Below are 22,347 nucleotides of genomic sequence, written 5' to 3' on the forward strand. Positions count from 1 at the left end.
TACATGTAAAAACTCTCCAAGTGACTGTTACTTAACACGTGACTCTTAAACTGAACACATAAGTTATATAGACTGCTTACATTTGACTCCTCCCGATATTTCCGAGTGATCTAAATCTCGTTGTTGTTCACGCTTGATCGATGCGAATTCTTCAAGATACAAAGATGCCGCGAAGGGATAGACTTCAGGCAGAGCGGCCGCCGGATTTTTCAATGTATTCACCAATTCTTCAGCATTATCACTGTCGATAGCAGTATTGATAGTCATCACTGTAAGGATTTCTGTTCAAAGAAATGGGTTATTAAACTGATTTACATAAACATATTTCATGAAAGTTAAGAATGAAATGAAAAAATAATAAGCTGAAAATCAAATCAATGTTAAACCATGTGTGAGCCAGATCAGCTGAAGTTGGAGATACGCTCTAATCAGGGGAAAATATTGGGCCCCATTTCTTTCTTCTCACTTTTAAATATATTTCTGTCCTACGATTTTGGTCTGTGATAATATTTTTTTTGGTCTGAATGATGTATTAAATGCACTAGCTGTTAGTCAGATATGAGGCTTGAACACACTATGATATTCTCATTATTGAACGAAACACCCCAAAATAGGACGATACATGAAGGCCTTGCCTCTACAGTCATTATTAGTTGATAGAAGGTACTAAGATTAATAATTTTCACCTCAAAACTTGGGTTAACTGTAACAGAATGTTCAAATTAAACAACAAAATGTATCATCAAAGTGACTCTTAAGTAAATTTTACATGTATTTTCTCACAGCAATCATCTGAAACAGCTGAAGAGAAATGATCTGATTTCGTTCCTCATACAGTCAAACATGCTTAATTCAGTTGAATCCGATATCATTTTTGGTCCACCTATATGTGAATGATGCAAAATGCGATTTGAACTGGTTGGATTTTATCAGTCACAAATGATCCGAATTAAGCAAATTAATTGTTCAGTTGCTATTCAAATCGAAAAATAAAACTTACTTCGATGTTCTTTGTCAGCGCTTAGATTGGCCGATTCAACAGCCTGCTGTACAACATCTTTATCCATCACTAACCTCTCCCCATTGTTATTATTCTGAAAAAATAACAAAAAGGATAAAATAAGTATGGAATTAAATAATTCAGACAAGACACATTTAAATTAAAAGGATTCGTACAGGCAACAAAGTACCTGTACAGGTACATTTATCAATATATTCCTGGAGAACTATTTCAAATGCGATAAAAAAAATAATACCGCTTTATTTTCGCGTTCAGCAATGAGTATTTGTCGATAGTAGGTGATATTATCCTTATTGATATTACGCAATCCAAGGTGTTTATTGGCCAGTACATCAGTTAGCAACACATCATCTGTCTCATCCAAAGCCTGGTCGACTTTCTCCAAGGCCATTTGAGCTGAAATATAACCACAAATGTCAGCATCCATAGATTAAGTTTTCATGGTTTCTTCTTCAAGGTTACCCTGACAATAGCACTTACTGTAGATCAACATTAAGGATCTAAACCTGAGCTAGTCTTAAAATATGGTGCCAACATTTCAAATGTAATTTTTATAAATCGAAGTTACTAGTCCGTACCATGGATCACCAAGAAATATGCCATTTCTTTACTTCAACTCTGAATGTCATAGTTTCTATGGGTGCAACAAAGCAAGTTTCTTAGTTGTGGCTGAATGGTTAGAGCATTTGACTCAGGGATGGGAGGTTCAAACCTCACACAATACTGTGTCCCTGAGCAAGATTCGTAACCAAGCTGGCTCTCTTCACTTACCTGACCTGAGATATGACTGAGCACTAACCTTCTCCTTCCAAGAGAAAAATGACTGATACACAGATAGAGCTATGGGCTGGGAGAAATAATAATTAAGCAAGAGCTCCAGTCATCAGCGTTTTTGTGGATATCGTCACCTAACATACCGGTACATTTCAAGTTCACTAATTAATAAGTAGATTTAGATTCTATAAAATTTTCTATCCATGAACTTACTGTTTACTTTATTAATGTTTCCCTGCAATTCAGCTTGAGTGAGCAATTCATCGTAAACATCAGGTGTTAATGTAACATCTGGGTCGATAGACTAGAACACATTTCATTATCAGAATAAGAGAAAACCTTTTGAAGTAATGAAGTTTGTGCTATTGAAACATTCAAATTCAATGTTTAATACTACCTTGTTTCTAGAATTTTCTGCTTTTTTGCACTTTGCGTTGAACATTTTGGTCTGATATACCGCAGCGTAGTCGGTTTCCACATTCGTCAAATGAGCCTCAGAATTTTGCATAGATTTCACCGTTTCAGTTGCCACCTGGTGGTCAATTGCTTCATTAATCGCAATCACTGCAGCGTGCACTAAACAATAAACTACCAGGATTAGACAGCAATTCAAAAGAGCAATCTAAAGATAACGAAAAACAAAACTTACAGGCAACTTCATCAACTGGCATTTCATTGGTGAGAATGCCACCGATTTTACTAAATGCTGGCATTTGTATTCCATACTTCTCCAATTCTTTGCGCATTGCACTAATTTCTTCATCTAAAATTAACAAAAATTCTGTGAATCACAGTGTTCAAAGAATGAATACAGAATCAGGTCAATCTAAATTCACATATTCACTACAACTTTGGCTCAGATTTGAGGATCCTCCTCCATGAACAATTTTCAATTCCCTTCATGAAAATTCGAGGCCTTGAACAATTTTTCTACTTCACCATGAACCACTGCTTTTATTGCCCATAATGAACCTCAAAGTGTTATGAACAAATGCTATTTAATCTAGCTTACCTGTGAATTGAACTTTGCCATAAAGGTCTTCAATTTGTGGAGCGATTCCCAGTTTGAACAGAAACAAACTGTCAAAATCAACAGAAAATGAAATAAAATATGGCTAAAAGAAAGTGATACCTTGTTTCTCCTTTCTGCTGTGCTTAAAAGTATACCTGGCCAGCTGCCTATGTAACATTTCTTTAAAATCATGATCAAGCTTACTATAACAAACTTTCAGACTATAGGAATGAACAGATTACAAATGTTATTTTAATTTATAAAATTACCCGGCCGATTCAGAGAAGCAAGGTATCATTTTAGCCTAAATTTCAGTGCATGGAGATGTACAAACACTGAAATGTCCCATTAAGGCAACTGTGTCTGTCGAAATATACAAACCAGTATCATATATGGAAGCAGAGGGCTGCCAGTTACGGGTAGACATTGGTTTTAGGAGGAATTGAATGTAATATGAAATGAAATTTTATAATTGATCAGACAGTATCAAGCTAGACATAAGACACACTTTCATAACATGCTATAATGATATCTTAAGGGGGTGGTTCCAGGCTGCAACTCGATACTTGCATTAAAACGGTCACTTTGTCAGAACCATTTCAAAAACTGATGACCGTGATAATTCATTTATGCCTTTGACTGCCATAACTTTGTTTACTTTTGATGAGTAGAAATTGATCGAAATGTTGTCAATAAAATCCAATCAAATGATTTAGACAGTTGCGTTGCTTCTACTGTTCAAAGAGAAATCTTCTTTTGATAGATACCTCAAACCATGAATACCGTATATCACGCGAGGCATATTCTTACGATCATAGACATCGGTTGTTTCGGGGTAGAATATCTAAAAATCAAAACGTCAATCAAATGATCATAACTTTTCTTTAAGAATAAGGAATAAAACCTTGCGCGTTTAATGATGCCAGAAGGGCTACGATTGAATAGATAGATGTTGTAAAGATCAGAAAAGTACTAACGAATTTACTTACTTTTGGAAAGCCTATATGATTCAGCGCTTTCAGAAAGTAATTGATATTGTCTGTGTGTCGAAAATGCAATCCTGTTGCCTGAAGAAAAAAATGTGAAACTAGCCTTCAATTCTCTGCACTGAGCGCTGTTTTTTGGACCTTAATTCACCTTAATGTATATCCCCATCAGAAATTCTCCCACTCCCAGTCTAGGGCTCCCCACACCTGGGTCACATTTGGATCAACATTTCACGCTGGTGTCAACTGGGTCCATGTCTGTTTTACCAAAATAGGACCAGGCCTGAGCCAAATTTTGGCAGGATAAAAATATTACGAATGCTAACTCGTTATGGAAGTGGTTCACCTCAGTTGCTACAGTATAATTTTGATAGCATTTTAGTAACAAGTGATTTTCGCATGAACACAATTTCTAATGAAGCACAGGCCATATTTGGCTGTGGTCTCAATCTGATCCGGGTAAGTTTGATCCAAGCTAAATCCTCTCCATTTGTTCGCGGTTTAAGAAAACCTTCCAAAACTTTGAACAATGAGCTTTAAAAAGTGCAGATATTAAGCATCAGTGAAAATAATGTCTAAATAAATTAGTACATATTGTATAGTGCTTCATGTCAGTGATAAATAGATCTTCCAAATTAACTAAAGTGAATCTTGAAGTGAATAGCCCGTACCTTAAAACGTGTCTGTTCTTTATCATATATTCGTTTAAGTGGTACAATTTCATGAGCAAAGAAATGCCCAAGTTTAGCGAGGTATACGCCATTGCGTAAGCCTTCTTCCAACTCTGTCGTCGGCGGTAACTGTTCATTGATGCAAGCTTCTATCCATCTGAAATAATAGGAAATTGTCAATGGAAACTAAGATAAAGAGGCCATATCAATTAGATGACTTAAGGTAAATAAGCGTCTTTGACAAAAGATTGATACTGGGCCTGGTCACATCAATTTCATCAGTTAAATTTTTAATTTTCTATTTGGTGATAATTCAACTACTGGTATTGGCTAAATAAGTTCACATGGCAGTTGACGATCAGTGCTAGGGAGTATACCGCACCAGAAACCCATCTTCCTGGATAAATACACCAGGTGGACACATGTGTATCTCCCGGACGATCCTAAAAAAAAAACCTGGCAAGACATTGCTTTTTGATGAAAATTGCTATGCAGTTATTTGGTATTTCTTATGTTATTCCACAAAAAAATCAATCAATTCATAAGATATCATTGTCCTATTATCACATTCACAGTTAAAGACTTTTTGGAATTATTGGATGGTATCATGACACAGATTCAAATACTGAATTGAAGTGTCATCTTACTTTCTCAAGCTCTACATAAAACGCATTCACAGTTTTAGGCCAAAATGTACATTTCTGGAATCAAACAAGCCAGTCAGCAATCTTGGGTGGAATTTAAAATTTGTCATCTAACATTTTCATGTGAAGTATCACTGCTCTACACTAAATACATTCACAGTTACTAGCAAAAATGTATGTTTTTCGAATCAAAGATGGTCGCCAGTCAGCCATCTTCAATGGCATTATGACGTAGATTCATATCCAGACACATAATGTCATTTAACATTCTCAGTATCAATTCTAACAGCTTTGCTATAAAATTTCTATTATTACTTTCCCAAACCCTAGTGTTGACATTTGAACCTACGCAACACTTACACTTTAGCCTCCTCCAAATGACACAGATATTCATAGGCAATGTTCTGCTGTCTCTTTTCATCCATCTGATCTGCGGATAACCGCTCTCCATCCTCATCTAGAAAACAAATTAATATGACCGTATATCAAACTTTATATCAATAGTGTTGTAACGCAGTGTTCTCTACATGCTGGAATTTTAACGGGACAGCATTCATCACATGTTGATTGTTAAGTGACATTGTGGCTGCTGAAGTAGCAAGGATTTCGATCCCATAAAAAGAAAAGCAAGCAGAATTTGGCGTTATCTTCTATTTTTCACATCAGCTCAATATGTTTCTAAGCATATATCTACATTGATAAAATATTGACATCAATTCTGGTAGAGCAGCAGATACTTTTTAAGGGGGTGGCTGATTTTCAGAGGGGTGTGTATGTAAAAATTACAGTTGACGGCCCCTCTAAAACCTGTAGTGGAGAACACTGATTGTATGGAGAACCACTATACCAGTTAACCCACCAGATAGATTCAAGATGCGCAGGCACGCTATCTTACGTTATCAAAATTAGCTCATTTTTCATTAGCTCAATTTCATGAAATGAAATGTATTTTTCAGGCTTGTTAATTCAAATATCATCACAACTATAAAATACAAAATATAAATATGACTTCTTTAATCAATTTTTGGAATAAATAATCAATTTTAATTGAAATTGAATGTAGAAGACAGAGTTAAACTGAAGGATCCACAATAAGCCTTTTTACAGTTTCCAGGCGCCATTTTTTTGGGTACCCACCGGGTCCGCATTGTTGAATTTTTTGTCCCTATTTTTCTCCGGTTTAATTTTTTTATTTCGTTCATATCTCTGGATTTGATTAAGATAGAAACAAAGTAGAAATATCGATGAACTCGGCTGATAATAAACTTTTTTATGATATCACTCATTTATAAAGTTAATGCAACAATGTGCGCTGGTGCAGTTATAAACATTGATATCGTCTTCCCGATAATTCAACTTGAATTATTGCTCATCTCATTCAAAAGTTCGTAATTCTTACAAATATTAATCTACATTTTTGAAATTTTCAGGATCAATAGCCATCTATATGTGGTCTTATATACCTTTTACCGTTTTCAATTATCTTTATTAGTTTTTAAGTAATTGCGAGTCAAACTTCCAAAACACGTTTTCTAGAGTATCATGTGTGCATATTTATATCAAGAAATTTGCCAATTTAACCGGACCTAGATTGTTAAAATCAAAATTTTCAGTAACTATGGAAACAAGGGCACCTAGTTATTTGAAAAAAATGGTAAATAGAGATATATTTCTAGTAACACAGGGACAGACTACGGGTTTGGAGGGTCGGTAGTCCGGACCCCTGCTCCTTCCCATTAAGATTACCATCTTTGTCAAGACAGTGATCGCATAAAACTTACAAATCTAACATTCATCCTCTTGCAAATTAAATTGTTTTGGATGTATTTGTTTCAACAACGAGGGGCACCCTACTCACAGCCTTAATCTACGGAAAATGTCCTTATTTTTGGACCCCTCTCCCAATCATCTAAGATAGTCAAAAAAGTCTAAATAAGTCTTAGTGTCAGGCATTTAAGTTTCATTGATCTCCCGTCTATATTATATCGCTTCACAGTATATTGCATCAATGAAATATGGCCGTTGGCAGGTGATTCTGGAGCCAGTTGCTCAAAAGTTAACCATCAGAAATACCATGGTGTAATGGCGAGCGCTCGGTCTTCAGTTAAATACCGATACCCGTTTTACATTTTTGAATTTTCAGCAGCAGCTCCACGCAAATGGAGGCAGCCACGGCTGTGTCAAACTTGACGCTTGCAAACCGTTGGATCGGGTTTGCTTTTTTGAGAACGTTCGATGTTCGATCTCTATTACTGATCGTGACTGTGCTGAGAGGTGTTTCAAATTGAATTTGAATATATTAGGCTTAGTCGATTGTGTTGGAAAGATTGGAACTTTGGAATATATTAGTATATATTGAGGAACATAACATTCGTTTACTTTCTGTCAAAATTGATCTCGTGTGTTTGATAGTTGTTTTGAGATTTGGCACGAATTCTAAGTCAGTTTTGATCATACAAGGTCTGTATTAGCCCACTTCACGTAAGTAGCCATGCAAATTTGCGACGGCAATGCGACGCAGCATTGAGACTGTGGTCCTCATACATGTGCCATATAATGTCTGACTTTCACATTTGCAATCGTATACCCGTACGTGCAGTTTCAGAATCGAATGAAACACATTGGACAAAATGATCTGTTGTGAACCTAGGTAGCTGGTTAAAGCAACACCTGGGTTATTTTGTTTATTTTGACAAATCCTAGAGAATATATATCTTAAATAACCATTTTTCAAAAACCTAGGTGCCCTTATTTCCATGGTTACTTAATAAATTGATTTTCAACAAAGTAGGAAACGGTGAAATTGTGAAATTTCCTGATATAAAGATGCACCCAGGGGACCCGGGAAAACGTGTTTTGGAAGTTTGACTCGCAATTACTTAAAAACTAATAAAGATAATTGAAAACGGTAAAAGGTATATAAGACCACATATAGATGGCTATTGATCCTGAAAATTTCAAAAATGTAGATTAAAATTTGTAAGAATTACGAACTTTTGAATGCGATGAGCAATAATTCAAGTTGAATTATCGGGAAAACGATATCAATGCTTATAACCTCACCAGCGCGCATTGTTGCATTAACTTTATGATTGAGTAATATAGTAAAAAAACTAATTATCAGCTGAGTCAATCAATATTTTCACTTTGTTTCTATCTTTATCCAATCCAGAGATATGAACGAAATAAAAATATTAAACGGGGAAAAAATAGGGACAAAAAATTCAACAATGCTGTGATAACATACTGATTTGGAAGCCTAAAAATTCAATTCAAAGTTAATTAAAATTGAACTAATTTTGACGGCGTAAGACTCCATCTGGTGGGAAAGTTGGTGTTGCATTTCCCCCATTGCAGTCACAATTCAAAACCAGCCTTGCTGCAGCTGGATGGTTTTGAGATATGATTATTATACCTCTCTTGCTTCAACTATGAATCAATGTAAAGGGTGTAGACTCAAATCAAGTCAATCAACTCACATAACTGTTTAACTTAGACATTTGTTGAAACGTGTTTCAATAGGTTCGAATTGCTGGAAGAAGCGCTCAAATCCAGACAAATTTTCAATGTCGAAAATTATAAATAGAGCCCACTGTATAAACATGCATGTTTTACGTACGCCTGTACTTACGCAATTCAATAATGAAACACAAGTATAGGGACTGTAAAAATTCACTTGGGAATGGAATAAGTGAATGTATGCATTAGACAGAACGGATTAGACAGGGAAATATCCAGCATGAAAACTGGACCAATCACTCTAAATACAGGCATTAAATTCTTCTCCATGAGTAAACCGAGGACCGTAAAATTGTGGATATGAGGAAACATAGGATCGACCACAATAAGCAATTAACAGAATTCATCAATGTGAACAGGCAGTACCGGTACGTGACACGGTACAGGGTTGATAATTTCAATGTTCAATGCCGCCCATGCATCCATAAATAAGGATAAATTCACAAAGAAATGAATAGGAATAAAATTGATTCCTGAAAAAAAAATAACCCATTCATATACGTAAATAGAACATCATTTTTTGCAACTTCCTGAAAGGGCAATACTAGCAGCACCGGGTCTGTGCATGCTTAAGATTCTCAGCGAAACAAAAACTGGTATGAAACTATAGAAAATTCAGCATTCTTATAAGAGCTTTAACCCACTTAAGTAAAAACATTTAGTTCGTTGAGCTTTCTGTCTACAGACATTTTCAAAAAAAAGGTATAGATATAAATCAAATAAACTCATATCATAAGTATCACTTGAGCCACTATCAAACGTCGTGAGTAAAACTTACGTTTCATGATTGACCTTTTGATCAAATCCCTCCTACATACACTGATGAGTGATTAACCCAAAATATACTCCGTGGATGACATAAAAAAACGGTGTTACAAAATCCAACAGATTCCCAAGGAGAGTATATATAACATATTTAGTCGTATACGGTCACAATCAGATCGCAGTTAAACTAATATTAGAAACAAGTTCTTCACTCAAACAAACATTGCGTGCTACATTCCCTCGAAAAGTTTAAAAGCCAATCGAGACTGTTCTATTTTTTTCATACGGAATGTCTATATACGCTCAGCAGTGCCACGATAAACACAGTAGACGAGACACTTCGAAATTTTTTTATCCCAATTTAATCAATTCTCTTCCACCAAACAGAGGCGAATCAATCCATCAAAATTGACCCAATAAACCAGTAAACATAGGCAATTGAATGAAAAGCTGTCAGTACAATAACACATGACTGCGTGTTCCGATCAAATCAAATGTGTGTATATATATATATATATATATATATATATATATATATATATATATATATATATATATATATATATATATATATATATATATATATATATATACATAAATTTTATAAAAACAAATATCAATTTTCCATGAAAAAGAATATTGATTGTTTCGCTCGAACTGGTAAAAATGTCAAATAAAAACCAGGAGTTGACCTAAACTACATTTTAAAGATTGGGCCGCAGCCATACTTGTTGTGGTAGGGCATTAACTGCATAGGTTCTTTTTTATAGCACTATATTTTTATGTAAAATATCTATTCTTTTACTTTTTATGTCAATCCTCAATTTTGGAAGCATTATGCCTGAAACATCACCTGAATGATAATATTTGCTATGACTGTGGATTTGTTTTCATAACGGCCAACATGAGTATCAAATTCCCATCTTTTTAACTAAATTCCCATTGTAAATACAGAATAAGCAAAAAATTGAAATTGCAACAAAAATATTAATAATATATAATAATATAAAATAAAATAATAATATAAAAATATTATAATATGTCCTATGTATTGTTGGCTTATGACAAAGCTTATTAGACTCGAGAAATACGACTGAGAAAACAGGCGATATAAGTGTCCCAGATGGATTTAACAGAATTCAACCCTATTGAACTATATATATAGTAACGAACATGTTAAATCTAATCTTTTTGGAACTAGTAATCATTCAAATGATTTACAGATCACGGGAACTATAAATTCAGACGATACATTACTTTTCAATCCACAACCTCCTTCTGAGGCACCAATCCAGGACGTGCTTCGCGATTTCAGATGAATGCTCAACGGGTTTTCACCGACGCAATAGTTTTCCTTTTTCGACATGTCAATAGAAGAGCAAGCAGCAGCAGCAGCCACAAACAACTGATTTTCAAATTCAAGCGACCAATGGCTTAAACAACTTAAATCCTCGCCGCGTAAAACAAATACAGATTAGATCATAAGAATTTCTCCTGTAATGGTCATTCGTAAGCCGGCACCGGTAATATGCTAGTTACACACAACAGTGAACATTTTACAGGATGTTTGTTGATCACAAGATTTCAAACAACAGGCAAATTGAATGACGGCTGCAAAATTTTCATTCATTCTCAAACGTAATCCAGGAAGTGATTTGTTGCTCCATAATTATATACATTATGAGCTTTATGCGATAATACCATCGAATGAGCTATTTATACGATCGCAATATGCTGGCTAGCAGGATATAGCAATTTAATTTCAGCAATTTAATCATCATCGGCTTAACTTTTTTCGACTTGTATTCCTAGAAGTTGCCGGAATTAGACCGCAGTACTTTCACTAGTAGTCAAACCCAGTTCAGCGAATGGTCAAATCTATCTATTCGCATTAAGCTCACTGATTGTCACAGAATAATAGCTAGACATGACAGTAATGACAAGATGTTTGTAGAGTGCCAGTATGAAAGCTGTTACCACAGCCCCATACATATTTCCTTCAAATACTAAGTTCCGATCGATAGAGCTTTCAATATTCAGCTCCCTTTTTATAGCGCGTTTAAATGCATATAAGCCTTAGACAGTTACACAAATAAGTTGGGGAGCATATCGCTATGATGAATAATATGCAATGAATTAAACTATGCATTGTACTAGCCGATATACCATCAAATGCCTACTGAATGATGAAAATGACAGTCCAGCAAAAATAGTAATCTACTGCTTACAACTTAACAGCTGCGTAAACCAATAATTGTATGGGCATTTCCCATCATTGTAATATAATAGCACCTGCTAATTATTGTGGAACATTTAATTGTTTGATTGCAACCATCGCGAAAATAATTCACGGATGCCACCTTTTTGTAGATAAGCCTAGACGCTATAGGACATGACATGTCCGACATGTTCGGCCTGACGATGCCGAATCGACATCAAATATGTGGCCGCATGTGCAACAGGTGTCTGTAGCCTCAATATCGTCTCATGCAAAAAACATTAAAAAATCTTTTTCAAAGCTTATTCATCCCTTGTTTTTCTACATAGTATGGTTCAACCATTCAACCGCTTAATGCTGGTCTTCAATATCCATCCAATTGTTTATCGGAATTTGATAGGTGATAAATAATACACAACATTTACAAAACCAGGAGGTTTTTCAGTAAAGTGCTGCCACCTTTGTTGAGTGGGGCAAGTTTTGGCGGCAACAGTTTCAGTTTGAGTGAAATTGGTTACTTACATGTATATCGACTAATTGGTTTCTATAATTACCATAAGTATGTATTAGACATCATATGTTAGGTAATTATACATAGAAACAAGACTATTTCCATTTATCATAGGAGATCCTAAAGGAATCTTAACGGGATGGAATGAAGAAGTTAAGAGGGCAAAACATAAATACAGTAGAAAACGAGGATCACTGATACCTCTGTCTGACAAAACTCATGTCAAGATTAATTCAACACAATTTCTAGCTGTATCAATTAGTTTTCACCATTGATAACATAATGAAATTTTCTTTCATTTTTATTTTGGATGAATATGGGCGTGTTATTTGATTGTAGTGGTGTACCGAAAAACACATTTTGCTTCTTGGGCATCTTCACTGATATTATAACACCTGTATCTATATGTATAAAATTATCAACCTATAAGAAATCAACAACTATTCCAAAACGGCTCATCCTTTATCCTTAATGTATTCAAATAATTAGCTTGTAATTAAATACTTGGTTTGTAATTAGCTTAGAATTTAGCACTTGTAACTTTGTAACTTATGCTGTATATAAACCTGTAGTTTAATCATTTGATTCACTTGTATTTCACCTGATGAGGGGATATGATCTCGAAAACGTTCGTGTCAATAAACTGTCTTTACTCATTACACTGTAAAAAAACTCGTAATTTTGCGGAATATCTAAATTTGAATTATCCCAATTTTTTGGTAAATTTATGTCATAATTCCATATATTTCTTATTTAAAGATGATCACGTGTAAAAAAATGCACATTATTTGTTTTTTTTTACATATGTTTTGTAATATTACATTACCATCGATACAATTTTGCGGAATTCATTAGCACATCTATTTCATGTTTTCCATAGCCTTATAAGCATTGAAATATTATCAAACAATCTCGGCTACCCCTTACATGGATAAAAAATTGAAATTATTCGAAACAGAAATCTTGGGATTCGAACGCATTAGCCCCACGAAGCAAGCCAGAAATGCTTGAGCTCCACGAATTAGCGAGAACTAGGCTACCGCGGATATTTTGCAACTTACTTCCAGGTTTTTCGAATTGGCGTGCGTGACTCGTACGGTGAAGACATTTTCTAGTGATTCTGTAGTTTGCTGCCGTGATTAATTTCATCAGGTGAGTGATATTTCATGAATTTATAAAATGCTTAATACAACAAAGCCTAATTTGTCAATTTTGTCGACAAATAGTAAATATTCGCATGATCATGGTCCGCATAATCGATTTGACCAGTACACCAAAAACTTTTTTATAGGCTATTGTTACTCTATAGGCCTACATTTACAGGAACTAATTTTATTATGTCAATGGGTATATGTCAGGTCAGGTGGTACATAGGCCTACCTGATAAAAGTCTTATTAGGACCAGAAAGCACTGGCAGTGAGTCAATTTTCTGTTTTAACCCCTTTCAATGAAGACTTTTTGGATATCCTTCAATAAAGTGAAGCCGGTCCACTGCCAGTACTTTCTGTTCCTAATAATTAAGGTTTTATCAGGTATGTACTACCAGAACTGACTGAGCTCGGCCACTCTGATATGCTCTCAAGTCAAGTCGAAATAGACATTAGTCAATTAAATCAAATTTACTCCAATTTACACCAAGCCTAAGGCTGCTCCATACACAGCATAAGTTAAACTCCAGGTGAATGGGTTGCTCGCACAGTTGTTGCAATACTAAGCTCAGCAAAAGGAAAACAAGGTATCATTTGGAAAACAAGACATGGCGATTATGTTATAATCAATGGGATTTGAAGATGAGATTGTACACTTCTACTTTATCTGCAATACCTGAAGAGTTACCCCTTAAGTATGTACTATCATTACTGTCTGTGATGATGACAAGATGTTGATCTCTTCACTTGGCCCTTAGATGACTCTCTATTACTTTCAAGTGCATATTACTCATGAAATATAACTAATTTTAGAATATGTCATGTAACTGGACATTATTAAAACATCCCTTTCATTTAGAATTTTGATAATTTTTCAGGTACTGTGATCTGTTGAAGTAGGCCTAACTATGTTTCAATGCGCCATATGTCAGATGGCTTGTGAAAAAATAGAAGTTTACATTCAACACCTTGGTCTTCATTCTTTTACCAACAATTTACAGTATCCATGTTGCGTACCCAATTGTGAACGTGTCTTCAAAAGCGTTTCAACACTTAGGAGTCACATATCCCGTGATCACTGTAGTTATCAGGAAAAAGCCAAAGGTGCCATGTTATGTGCTAATAGTGGAATAGATTTGCAGTGTTCATTACCATTTTGTGAGAAAAAAGGTTGTGAAAATATTGTTGAGCTTATTTCTCATTTGAAAAGTCACATTTCTGGTGATAGTTCGGAACGTTTTCTGGCTGTGGAGCAAAATATAGAAAGAAATCATCATTTTCATTACATATATCTCGTGTGCATCGAAATTGGAACATACATGCAGTAAATGATCTTGATCATAGTGTATATAGCAGTTCTCAAAATGATGAAAGTGATGGCCTTGACAGAGGTGGCCAGGAAACTTTTTTAGCACAGGACCTTCCCTCTGGAGATCATTGTTTCCCTGTACTAGATGAGAAGGTTTTCATTGAAGCGTATGCATTGTTCTACCTAAAGCCAAACACTAAGCATCATGTGCCCAACTCAGTAATTCAAGTCATTGTTGACAGTCTCAGTAATCTTCACATTATTGGGCAAGATGAGTTGAAGGCAGTAATGTTGGAAAAACTTCATCATATAATTCCTGAACACCTTAAAAATGAAGTAGATGACATAATAATTTCAACCTGTGAAAGTGACCTATTTCATTTGGTACATTCTAAACAGAATGGTGTATTGAATAGTATACATAAATGAAAAGAATTTTATGCAAAAACTTTTTACATGTAAAACCAGTATCATTGTATCTGGGGAAGAATGGGAAAAACATTGATTGTCATTGCCACTATGTACCTTTGAAGAAAACTATTGAAATCTTATATTCTGACCAAGCTGTAAGACAGCAGTATGAAATTCCTAGCACTCATGCGGAGGAGATTTTGACTGATTTCACTGATGGCTATATTTTTAGAACAAATTTGTGTTTTCAGAATAATAATGTTCCCATTATTCTATTTCAAGATGCATTTGAAATTGTCAATCCGTTGGGATCAGCAAAGTCTAAGCATAAATTGCTGGGGGTCTATATGACATTAAGTTCAATATTATCACAATTTCGGTCTAAGATAGACAATATTCAGCTAGTTATGCTTTGAAAAGAGGATGATGTGAAGTTCTTTTCTCAGGACATTGTTTTCAGACAGTTAGTAGATGATTTAAAGGACCTTGAAATCCATGGCGTTGAACTTATTTTGAGCAGCCTGTAAAAATGTCTTTGTTTGCGGTCACAGGGGACAACCTTGGGAGCCATTCTTTAGAGGGCTTCGTTGAAAATTTTTCTTCAACTGCTCACTGGTGTTGGTTTTGTCTTATCACCAATGCTGAATTTCGCAATGATTCTTTAAAAGTTGGGGAATGGCGGTCAAAATGTAAATATGATTCAGCTTTGCAGTTTCTGAATGAACATTATGGGGTTAGAATTCACAAAGGTGTGAAGTCCAATTCTATCTTCAATGAGCTCAAGGATTTCCATGTCACTTCAGGTTTGCCCCCATGTTTGGGCCATGATCTGTTTGAAGGAATAGTTCGAGTTGATCTCATTTTGTTTCTTAAATATTTCATTGAAGAAAGAAAATGGTTCAGTCTTAAGTATTTGAATACTAGAATTAGAATAATTTCTCTTTGTCCGCCTGATAGTAATCATAGACCCCCTGAAGTTAATCTGAAATCAGTTAAAGTTGCTGGTCATGCAGTACAAAATTGGTGCTTTTTGCGTATATTACCTCGTTCATTCAAAAATCACTGATGTAACAGATGACGTTTGGAGGTTGGTCGTTATTTTACGTGAAATTGTCAGTATTGTTTGTGCACCTAGAATTGTTCTTGGTTAGACATCTCTGTTACAGGTATTGGTGGAATATGTTAGCCTTCGCTCCAAAAAATTCCCGTTAGAGCCACTTAAGCCGAAACACCACTACCTACTGCATTATCCTGAGCTTATCAGAGGTTTTGGACCACTTATACGCCTCTGGACAATGCGTTATGAGGCTAAACACAAATTTTTTAAGTGTGCCATACGTCATTCCCCAAATTTTAAGAATGTGACCAAAAGCCTATCTGAAAAACATCAGAACTTGCAGGCATATCTTCTGGCCGGGAAGTTGTTTGACTCAATGTTGAGCATTGATAAGTTTATAGTGTATAACAGAGTCTTGTATTCTAAGGAAGTGGTATCTGCTGTGGAAATTTGTGAAATTCACAGTGGTTTTTGCACTGAGGTTGAATTCAAAAACATTATGTACAAGACTTCCCAATTTATTCATCTTCATAATGATATTGATGACGGAAGGATTATGGGCTGCATAATGTTTATTTTCTCAGATGGTAAAAATATACACTTTTTGGTGGAAAAGCATGATGGTTACTACAATCCTGACCTCGGTGTTTTGCAATTAGGTGATGCATCTGGAAAAAGATATTCGTGTAATGATTTTGATGATGGAATTTTAGACGAATTTCCAATAGGCGTGTATTGTCATATTAATAGAATGTTGGTTGATAAGCATGCAGTTGTGCAAAGGCATTGATAATTTTCATTAAGCTCCATACATCGTAACATCGTAACGTAGTTTTTTTGTAAATTAGAAATAACAGTTTGTGTATTGATGTTAGACTACAAATTTGTATGAATTTGATTGTTTCCCCAGATTCCCTGAACCGATCTATGTTTTCATTTGTGTTGCGTTAATTCATCTGCTACAGACATTGCGAATAATGTATGAGTACCCATATCCTTTTGCAGTGAAATGGGTTTTAGAGTGTGGGATGTGGAAAGGAAACTAAAAAGTTTATAAGTAGTGTTGAATCACTCGACCAACTGAAAAACCAAGGTATTGTGACATTGTTTTGGTTGATTTTCATTGTATCATGACCTTAACCCATCAATTAAAAGCTTTGAGTGTCTCTCTTTTTGAAATGCATTGTATCTTCTACATTATAGTGCAGCTCAAGTTTAAGTTACCACCTTATACCGGTAATATCCGAATCGTACTTGAAACTGATGGTACTGAAATAGAGGATGATGAAAGTCTAATGGAGTCGACTCTGATGTTTTTGTGTCAACAAGAAGAATGGAATCGAGAATTTTGCCCTTCTACATCAGGTAGATATCCTAAAAAGGCACCCTTTTGAGGCATCCTATTAAGCATGAACTATTTTTAGCTGATTTGGCGGGCTATTGCAATCTGAGGATGCTATGTATTTTTCTCCCACTGAGGCTTAAATATTGTGGTATTATAGAAGCAATTATGAAATTGAAATCCATATAGGCTATATTTTGCAACCACAATCTATCGTAAAGTTGTTACCCATGACTGACATTTTCTATCATTGTGGTGATTTTCAAGGACATAGTTGAAATCGTCAGATTGATAAGCACTGCAATACCACTTTGCAAGTGCACATGGCTTCCCTAGACCCAGTTATATGTATAATGATCAGATGTTCAATTCATTTTTAAATAAGGCAGTCCCTGAGACTGTTTGGACCAGCAGGCCTACTTCTTACCAGCCGATTCGATGGGCAAAGGCCTACCGAATAAATTTAGATAGACTAAGTACACCTCTAAGAAAAGCGCTTGATAATCATACTAGACCGGATCCAGCACACCGCCGTGAATTAGTTCGGGTAATTTCGGACGACATTCTAACCATGCTGGTTGGTGCTCCGTCCAGAGAACTCATTCGAACCGTTTCTTTGAACGTCGTTGACCAGTTTCCTGACTCATTACAGGACAAAGATATTGCGGGACACATTGTCGCGACGGGGTATTATAGTCTAGACCAGAAAGAAACTTTCCATGATGGGTTTCTGTGTAATTGTTTCTGTTTCATTCACCGAACTCGCTGTCAAAAAGGCGATTCTCGATATAAATAGTAATGGGTTTTCCCCGCGGGATACACGCTTTGGGAAAGGCACCTGAATCGATGCTACGAGTTCGAATCCCAATATTTAGACGTAATTTATTATTCTTTGAAATAAATTCTTAGAATTTCTATTTATGATAGGATGTGCAGGTTTTGATTTGGTAATGATGTTAATAAAAGTTAACCTCTTAAGGTATTGTTTTCTATCTATTATTTGTGACGGATTAGTTTCGATGCTCCTCACAACCCGCCCCACCACGTGTCACTTATTCACGGACACGCGGATTGTATCATTTGTAATAGGCCTACCACATGAAAGAGTCCATGGCCTACCGTAGAATAGTAGGGCCTACCGATCACACTATGTGCGATGAAAGTAGTGTTTGAATAAAACAAATTTTTAATGAAATAAACATAATTTATCATAATTAATCAATAGATCAGGTGCCGCCTAAATAATTGTTTGTTTCGTGAAATTTGTACAAAACTTTGCGACTTCGTCATGTCTTGTGACCCTGATAATACTAGAAGAATCATCGGTAAGCTTATAAAACGGCAAGGTCAACGTAGTAACAACAACTTCGGGGATTGAAAAAAAAACTCGAAAGAATTATTTCTTATACTGATAAGTTATACTGATGGGGAGTAGCGACCGTCATTGGCACCGGTTATTTATCCATTCACTATCAAATGTGACGAGCCCAATAAATGATTGCGCATAGATTCGGCCTCTCAGCATTTAGCACAGCAGTTCCAAGAAGTGTTAAGACCGATCAGCGCGCGCGCTATCTAAAACCGGTGCTAGTACGATCAATATCTACAGGTATATACGTGTTCAGTATTACACAGCGAGTACCAGTATGTTGATCGAGCGTCGTCGTAGCAACGCGCTATACAGCGGCTTGAACTAGCGAGTAACGTTAATTATCTTTTAACCAAATTAGAGCACTTATAACCATCGGAATCAAATATAAACCAAGCTGCACCGACTACATCAAGTAGAGAATACCTGTGTGAAATTACAGAATTGTCGGTCCACACAAACAGCTTAAATCGTGTCATAAAGAAACATCCACAGACGGACAGACAGACAGACAGACATGACGACGATGCCATAGATGGGTTCGTCTGACGACGAAACCCATCAAAAATCAGGTCGAGAATCGCGTAAATAATGAATTCCGAAAGCGTCGTTCGTCCATCTTTCCCAACAACAAAAGACAATCGACTGATGAATCTGATAAAGATAATCAGAAGAAAAGACTGAAAGATAGCTATGGCTGTGTCAATTGGAACCCTGCCCTTCCTGATATCTCCAGGGAGGAAGTTGTTGATTGGTTAAAAGATGAATATCGGAAAAGTAGTCCAGATATGTCATCCGTTCGGCCAAAAATGGATTTAATATATCCATTCATATGCTCAGATATCAACTCGGGAATGAATACGTTAACTCTAGTCGATGAATATCCCTTCTTGCAAAATGGTTTAATTCTGTTAAATCATTTTGAAAAGTTAACGGGTATTTCATTGATTTGTCTCGATGAAGGATTACGTGGCCAGAATAAGGGCCATAGAATATATCAATATATGGTTTCTTGTAAAAGTGATTGTACTAAAACTGTTTTAAAAGATATCGATTTAGCATGCAAGAAGGATAATTCTATGGATCCACAAGTGGCTGGAACATTTCTTCTTCTGCTTGCATATTTCAAGGAACCTGAAGACTGTTTCGTCAGATTCTATGGGGTAAGAAGTCATCATTATTCATTTTTGGCTGTAACTAATTTTCTCCATTAGAAGGCCAGAAAATAACATTTTTATTCAGTAACACATATTTCTACTTTGATAGATCGAAGGAAGTGCATCCGATATTGCAAAGTATGATGAGAAACCTGAAACCCCATTTATAGCTGTTTTTGGTAAGTTTTCCTTTATAGGCCTACTATAGAGTATGCATTATAATATTACCAGGTTTTTGAAAAATCGATTTACACTTATCTACCGGTGAAGTTACCTATTATTTTATCTGCGTGTAGTGATTTACGATTAACATTTCTTAACCCTGTAGGTTACATATGATCCACCTATGCTTCACTGAATTTGGGGGTCCATTTGACACATATTAGTATCTCTAATATCCTGCTAATAATGCTGATTCATATGAGAACCTGTAGTTCTTCTAATCTTGCTAATCACAGATGGCAGCACCTTCAAAGTACATAGTCTAATGAAATTTAACTCGAAATTCCATAATCAGTCTGCTTTCTCTCAAATTCCCTCCTAATTCTTAGTTACTATTATTACATACCGCTGATGCATCAATCATCAAAGTAGTTCTGCAGAGTCTGAGCTCAAACGTTTCAATGTAATTGTTTTGGGCATTCCTATGTGATGTAAGGTTTCCATTTTTATTTTAACAACACTTGAACTGGTACTGTTATGTATGGGGCTAAAGCTATTTTGTTGGGTTTATTAATAGGCATTAATACGCGTAGATAGAGTGTAAAATTCATATAACAGAGTGTTTTACTTGTATTATAATTTCATTACACCCAGTAATATTTTTCAGGTGACTCAATTTTTGACGCTGAGTCTTATGTGATATGTCTCGATGGGAGAGCCTTCTGCAATGTGAATACTTTCAGTGGAGCTGTAGGCATTTTGTTTTCTGTTTTTTATGTTTTTAACATAGCATATCCAGAAAAGTTACCAGCTACCATGGAATTTATTCAGCGGTGAGTAAAAATGTTAATATAATCCTGAAGGGGCGACATTCTATTTTACACAGCACGTGCTTTTCTCCTCAGTGAGAGTTATGTAAAATTTGTCTAAAACTTGATTGGTGAAATGGAATAGATCCACTGATTAGACATATATTGTCGAGTTTCTCGGCGTGCAATTTTCTCGAAACTTGGAAATTTGTAATGGGCTACGACCATGGATAACAGTAATTGAAAATAAAATTACTCGCTCATTCAAAATAACCACCATCACTGTTAACAAACCTGGGTGGCATAACTAGTGTTCCATTTTCTAGTTATTTGCAACACTTCCAGCTCCCCTGAGACTTAACATTTTGTAACTACAATATATTTCAATTTATTGCAGGATACTGGTTGGAATCAACCCACAGAAGGGGTACTAGAGTAGGGGAAAGAAAGCCAAAAATATTAATCCGAGGGTTTTGACCCTACAGAAACTTCTTCAAGATTTTGAATTAGACTGGGTCTGTTAGGTCATAATTTAGAATTTCTCATGATACAAAAGGACATTCTGACCAATGAAGGGCTGCAGTTATCAACATTTGTTCTCCCCATAAAAACACAGTGTGTTTATAAGTAATAGATATTAAAAAATTCAACTTCTATTACTTTTTTATTGTTTTATTTTTTTCAGTTTTGAGTGTGTTGGTTTAGTTCTACACATGTATTAAGTTTTAAAGATTTTGTTGATGTTATAATGGCTTAAAGAGGATTTAAGTGATTTAGTAAAAGCCAGTGGTTTTCACTTTGGGGTCATTCATTCATTACGTACGCATTAGGGGAGGGGGAGGGGTCAGTGCAATTGCGTACTGTAATGCTTAATGTATATGAAAAAATTGCCGATTTTGCGTTCAGAGGGGTAGGGGGGGGGGGGGGTTGAAAAATTTTATGCGTATGTTATAAATGAATGATTCCTTAGTTTATGGTGTTAAGGCTGTGTTCCATACTTAATATGATTTCTTAAAACATAGAGTGAAATCTTTTTAAAGAAATGATTTACTGTGTACAAAATTAGAAGGGCTCAAATTTTGTTTCATGTGACAAGTCAGTTGTATATTTTGGCAATATCCACTCGACTATCTGCTAAGCATATATCATGCGGAAATAGTATTAAGAATTCATTTTTGTGCTCTTGTTACTGTAAGTTTCATGCTATGAACATTTGAAGTGATATACTTGTATCAATAGAAACAAATAAACGTTTTTATACTGTAAATCTAAATCAAAGTTACTGTTATTTTATGGAGGAATCTACTGGCAGCTCATTTGACCAAGCATTTTACTGTCATTTTACCCAACTTTAGTAAAATAACATTTATTCTGTAATATCTCCCAAGTTCCCGTATTTTTACACCGTGAATGTTATCTTACATAGATAATTATGGTCAAATGTACTGCCAGTAACTTTTT

At 35.4% G+C, this 22,347-nt stretch overlaps 1 protein-coding gene across 3 annotated transcripts in view; it reads right to left on the bottom strand.

The window, feature by feature from the left end:
- LOC141905730 (ras GTPase-activating-like protein IQGAP1) overlaps positions 1-22,347 on the bottom strand; it is a 72,964-nt gene that overhangs the window by 23,424 nt on the left and 27,193 nt on the right. The window contains exons 1-12 of one of the 3 annotated variants that reach the window (XM_074794721.1): positions 10,650-10,963; positions 5,469-5,565; positions 4,465-4,621; positions 3,797-3,874; positions 3,575-3,651; positions 2,808-2,875; positions 2,445-2,558; positions 2,193-2,371; positions 2,009-2,099; positions 1,257-1,417; positions 1,001-1,094; positions 81-281 (exon numbers count right to left, since the gene is read on the bottom strand). In XM_074794721.1, the coding sequence (XP_074650822.1) occupies positions 81-281; positions 1,001-1,094; positions 1,257-1,417; positions 2,009-2,099; positions 2,193-2,371; positions 2,445-2,558; positions 2,808-2,875; positions 3,575-3,651; positions 3,797-3,874; positions 4,465-4,621; positions 5,469-5,565; positions 10,650-10,758 (1,426 nt within the window). In that variant the 5' untranslated portion in view covers positions 10,759-10,963. Of the gene's footprint in view, positions 1-80; positions 282-1,000; positions 1,095-1,256; positions 1,418-2,008; positions 2,100-2,192; positions 2,372-2,444; positions 2,559-2,807; positions 2,876-3,574; positions 3,652-3,796; positions 3,875-4,464; positions 4,622-5,468; positions 5,566-9,405; positions 9,540-10,649; positions 10,964-22,347 lie in introns of those variants that run through there. The other 2 variants (XM_074794724.1, XM_074794722.1) reach the window with 2 other exon arrangements.

The sequence above is a fragment of the Tubulanus polymorphus genome, chromosome 5, assembly GCF_964204645.1.
Source record: "Tubulanus polymorphus chromosome 5, tnTubPoly1.2, whole genome shotgun sequence".
Taxonomy (NCBI): Eukaryota; Metazoa; Nemertea; class Palaeonemertea; order Tubulaniformes; family Tubulanidae; genus Tubulanus; species Tubulanus polymorphus.